At 38.4% G+C, this 5,398-nt stretch overlaps 1 protein-coding gene across 1 annotated transcript; it reads left to right on the plus strand.

Moving 5' to 3' along the window:
* The first annotated feature begins 4,333 nt into the window (after positions 1-4,333).
* Positions 4,334-5,162, plus strand: LOC122050837 (uncharacterized protein ycf23-like). Its single transcript, XM_042611710.1, has 5 exons — positions 4,334-4,414; positions 4,494-4,553; positions 4,645-4,734; positions 4,812-4,919; positions 4,995-5,162. The coding sequence occupies exons 1-5, from the start codon at positions 4,334-4,336 to the stop codon at positions 5,160-5,162; spliced, it is 507 nt and encodes a 168-aa protein (XP_042467644.1).
* Positions 5,163-5,398: the final 236 nt, after the last annotated feature.

Below are 5,398 nucleotides of genomic sequence, written 5' to 3' on the forward strand. Positions count from 1 at the left end.
TCCTCTCCACTCCTCTCCACGAGCGCCTTCTCCTCTCCACGAGCGCCTTCTCCTCTCCTTGCCGCGTGATCTCCTCTGAACCCTAATCTCGACCCAAACTCCTCACGCAAAATTCCTCACGCCAGCCCAACTCCTCCAAGTCGACCCAAACCCTCAGTCTCTTCCGCTTCCTCCTCTTTCTCCCTCTCCTCCGCCTCCCCCTTCTCCTTCGCTCCCACCGCCGCTGGCGCCGCCTCATCTTCCGCCACTGGTTTCTCCCTAGGCGCTTCTTCCTCCGCCGGTTCCTCCCCATCTCTCTTCGGCCTCTCAACCTTTGGCTCCTCATCGGCCGCATCCTCAGCCTTTTCTACCTCCAGTCTTTTCTCGACGTCTGCTCCATCTTCCGCCGCTTCTACCTTCAGTCTTTTCCCGCCATCTGCTCCATCCTCCGCCTCTACTACCTCTAGTCTTTTCTCGCCATCTGCTCCATCCTCCGCCTCTACTACCCCGGTCTCTTTTCCTCGCAGGCGGTCTCTTCTCCCAAACCCATCCCTTTTCCCTCAGCATCCGCCGCACCTTCCGCTTCCTCAAGCCCTAATTTTGGTTTTGGATTGGGGGCTTCGACTCCCAACTTCGGCTTCGGTTCGTCTTCCACTGCTGCCTCTCCGTTGTTTGGTACTTCCGCTTCCCCTCTGTTTGCTTTGCCAGTGCAACTTTCGTGCCTTCGTTTGCTACGTCCTTCCTCCCTCGCCTTTTTCGTATCAGCGACGTCTGCTCCAGCTCCATCCTCCGGCTCCATCCTTCGTTCCTGCCTCCTCCTCTGCGTCCCCTCTATTCTCTTCTTCTGCTACCGCTACCTCCTCTCCTGCCATCACCAGCATTTCGACCTCTCCTTTCTCCTTTGGAAGTGGCAGTTCCTTTGCTCCGAGTTCGTTCGATGCCGTGTCGTCTGGTAGTACTACTTCGTCCTCACCTGTTACTACCACGTCCACCTTGGCAACTGGCTTTTCTTTTGCGACTCCGACATCTGCTGTGTCCCAACCTTCCTTTGGGTTTACCAATGCTGCTACATCAACTCCCTCCAGTGCATCTATGTTCTCCGCTCCTACTGCTGCAAAGCCTTCAACTCTGTCATTTGGATTTGGGGTGCATGGGACAATTCAATTGATGACAAAGGTAGTTGCTCGGTGAAGTTTCATCAGAAGAATATTGAAGAAGATGACGTACAGATTGTGGGTAAAGACGAAGTTTTACAGGTAAAATATAAGTTATAGTGATATTCATTATTATTATAGCATTATAAACTAAATATAATCAACATGTTTTTTTTTTAATATTAGGGTCAATCAGTTGCATTGACATTGGAATCTTGCTCAAATATTGCTGCATATGGTACAATTGTTTGTTTCAATGGCATGGAAAAAATGCTTCATGGTATTCCATTTCCCAAGAATTGCATTCAAGTCTCCATTGATCAAGCAGTGGACAAATCCGCTCCTTTGCCATATCCAATTCCAAGTGAATGTGAAGTAATTGGTGATGCCATAGGAACTGTTGTGGCTTGGCCTGAACAGCAGATTGTGAAGCAAGATGAGGTATATGAGATATTATATTTCTAATTATATTGTCACTTTATTATTATATTTCTAATTATATTGCCACTTTATTATTATTCAACCTAGCTATATCTAACTTGTTTATATTTGAAATTATTAGAAGCCTAGAAGGAAGAAGTTTGAACGAAAAAAATCAAAACCTACTTTGTCAACAAGTGTCCCAAGAGCATTACATATGTTATATTGTTACAGTAAGCATGCTCTAGATGGAGGAAAATGTATATCAATGTGCTTAGATAATGAAGTGTTTGATGAAGATTGTGAACTTTTTCTTGACCTTGAGGACATCAATTCTTTGTATCATTTGGAGTCAATTTCAGGAAATTTGATCGTTGCCTACATATGGTAAGTAAGTTTATTTAAGCAATTTCAACAACTTTTTCATCACATGTTTGCTTCCCAATTTTAGCAACTTATTATGGTTTATTGTTACAATTTCACCAACTTATTATGAGTGATCATTATTTTTTAATCCACATGATTGTTTTGTATCTAAATTTTATTATTTAGTATCTAAATATTATTTTCTCAGTTGCAACTGCATTGCTTTACTTATGCTGGGAAATTACTGCATTGCTTTATGTTTGCTGGGAAATTCTAATATCTAGCAAGACAGAAAATCCCTGATTTGAACTGCAAGAAGTTTACTAATATTGTTGTGTGAACAAGTTTACTCTTGAAAAATTCAACTTCTAGTAATTTTCTCATACCATGTTATTCTCATTAAGTTAATAGTTCATCATTTCTATTGAGAGGTTTACTAATATCAATTGATGTGGTACACTTTACATAAATATAGCTCATTCATTTTCAATCGGCCCTTAATGTTTACCTTCTGCCATTTGTTCTTCTAGACAGGAAGTACTTTGCTCATATCTTTTTTCTTGTATATTTTTAAGTATCTTAAATGTGCTTGTCCTCAAGAAATAAAAGAATTTGCATGTATACATTTCTGGTATGTTTAATATACAAGACTGTTCATAGTAAGTTCTCATGTATGGATGTTACTATCATCAACCATAACTTAGTGTTATGAGTGATCATTATTTTTTCCAACTTATTATGAGTGTTTTGTATCTAAATTTTATTATTTAGAATCTAAATATTATTTTTCTTTGCAATGATAGGTGTCTGTATAAAAAGATGGTGAAAGATACCAAGACAAAGAAATTCAGATTTATGAATCCTCACAAACTCCCATATCTGGCAAAAACGGCACAAGACAAATCAGTTAAGCTTGAAACCCTGAATCAAAGGGCAACTCTTTTAGCAGATAAGCTAACAAGTGCATCAACAGATCAACTAGTGTTAGTGCCATGTAATGTCGGGTAAGCAAGAAGTAAAACATCACTTTCAATTGCTTCCTTTCGATAATTTATTCAATTTTATGATCTAATCCTATGTATTTGCCTAGTTTCCATTGGAATCTTAGTGTTATTGAACCTTACAAGGATGCTATTTACCTGCTGGATTCCCTAAGTTGTCGCATTCGCGATGATGATTCAAAATACGTAATGGAAATGTGAGTTCAGATTTCTTTTAGTAAATATTTATTATAATAAAAATCTTATTTAACAAATATTCTTAACGTATGAAGGGCCTTAAAATTGTTTAATTCAACCAAGGGAAGGAAAGGTAGGAAAAATGTTAAGTGGGAAGTAGTTAAGGTATGTGTACTTTTGTTTAACATATATTGTAATGTGTATAATTTTCATTAACAATTTGACTCTAATTACTATATATAGGCTCCTCAACAACCGGATGCGAAACAATGTGGTTTTTTTGTGATGCGATTTATGAGAGAAATTATTGAAGAAGTTGAGACTATTGAGAGAGATTCGCTGCAATCAATAGTAACATTATTTAGCTTATCTCAAATTATTTGACATAAACTACTTAAAATTACAAAGTGATCAGTGTTGATTATTTTTCCATTAACATAAATTGTGTATGCTCACAGTTCACAAAAATAGGGTACTCTCGTGAACAAATTGATGAGGTTCGGTCCGAGTTGGCGGAGTGTATACAAGATCATATTTATGAATAGGTATGGAATGATAGTTGCCATAATTCTATTTAGATTTAAGTTCATGGAATGGTGGTTTTTTTGGTGGAATCATAGTTAATGCCAATTTTTTTGATGCAGTGCATAGTTACCAGATCGACCTTGAGCAGTTGACCCCAAAGAAAAGTTGTCACTGAAGTTTAAAAACTTGTGAAAATTTTTAGTGAATGATGATGTTTTGTGAATGATGATGTTTTGGAAAAATTGTCACTTAGGTGAAAGGATGTTTTCTGGATTAATATGCAAGTACAAAGCACTGTATTATATGTTATTCTGTAAAGTTCTGTCAGTGTAAATTATCTAGTTTCTTTATCTAGCTTTTGTTCCACTATTGGGTTTGTTTTTCTAATAATTACTCATGCAGCAAAATACTGAGCAAGAAGCTGTAGATCTTATAATCAGGTAAAGTAGAAAAAGTTAACTACTTCATTATGCTTTCATCTTAGTATTTGTATATTTGATTTGTCTTCTTTGAACCAGCTTCAAGTCAAAAAGCCAGATCCTCTAGATAGCTGTTAAAAATAAGGTATTATTTGGTTTGTCAGTGATCTTAATATTTGGTCTTTGATGCTCACGACAGAGTTCCAACGCTGCATGATTACCTTGTTCAAGCAGATTGCTCGCTGCCTCAGTAGCTCGCATTTTCAGAGTTCCACAGCTCTTCTTTCTTATGATGATCTTGTTCTTGCAGATTTGTGTTTCCTCTGTGGACCCTTTGGCATTTCCTTCTGCAGTGGAAGCAGGTGCCCAAATGGTTAGGATGCGATGAACTTGACTGGTTTCGATCGGATTGTCTGTCATACCAAACATTAAAATCCTTGTGCTAAATGCAGGTGGAAATTGGAAATTATGATTCTTTCTACGAGATGGGAATTCAGTTTTCCCCTGAACAGGTATATGAATCATGATCGTACTTTTCCTTGCAGTTCCTCGAGTATTTTCAGCTATTTCTATCTCGTCACTATTCTGTGGTGCCATTGTCAGATTCTAAAGCTCACTAGAGAAACTAGAAGGATTCTTCCATCCATTACACTGTCTGTAACCGTGCCACACATGCTTAGTCTCCCTGATCAGGTAGCTCATTTATTTCCTCGTAAACTGAGATTTGTCACTAACACAATCTCTCGTTGTTTTTTGTTCAATTTAAAAAGGTGAAGCTAGCAGAGTTGCTGGAACAGGAAGGTGCTGATATAATCCAAACTGAAGGAGGGAAATACTCAAGTCCATCAAAACCTGGTGTCCTTGGTTTGATCGAGAAGGTAACAACAGTACGAATAAGAAATCTTAGCACACTTGTGATGAAAAATGTGATATTTTTCCTCTTTAAAATGTAGGCCACACCAACGCTAGCAGCTGCATACTCCATTTCCCGAGCAGTTCAGATTCCAGTTATGTGCTCATCTGGATTAAGCGCTGTCACTGCACCTATGGCTTTAACAGCAGGAGCAGCTGGTGTGGTATGCGTTCTTTTGCTTTCTAATCTAATCATTATCTGCTACTAGTGAAAGAAATATAGACTCTTTCAGATTCTCTTGTGTTCTTGATTATCTGCTACTACTTCATTGTCAGAAGTAGTTGAACACTAACACTTGGACGCCAACATTTTTGAGTTGGCGCCTAGATTTGACCATCTAACAGACACGGCTAAAGGATCAACTTCTATGAACACCCTTAATAACTTATACAGATATTTGTGAACAATTAGGTTGGTGGCTATCATTTATCCTCCCTTTTTGTT

This window comes from Zingiber officinale, chromosome 3A (assembly GCF_018446385.1).
Source record: "Zingiber officinale cultivar Zhangliang chromosome 3A, Zo_v1.1, whole genome shotgun sequence".
Lineage (NCBI taxonomy): Eukaryota > Viridiplantae > Streptophyta > Magnoliopsida > Zingiberales > Zingiberaceae > Zingiber > Zingiber officinale.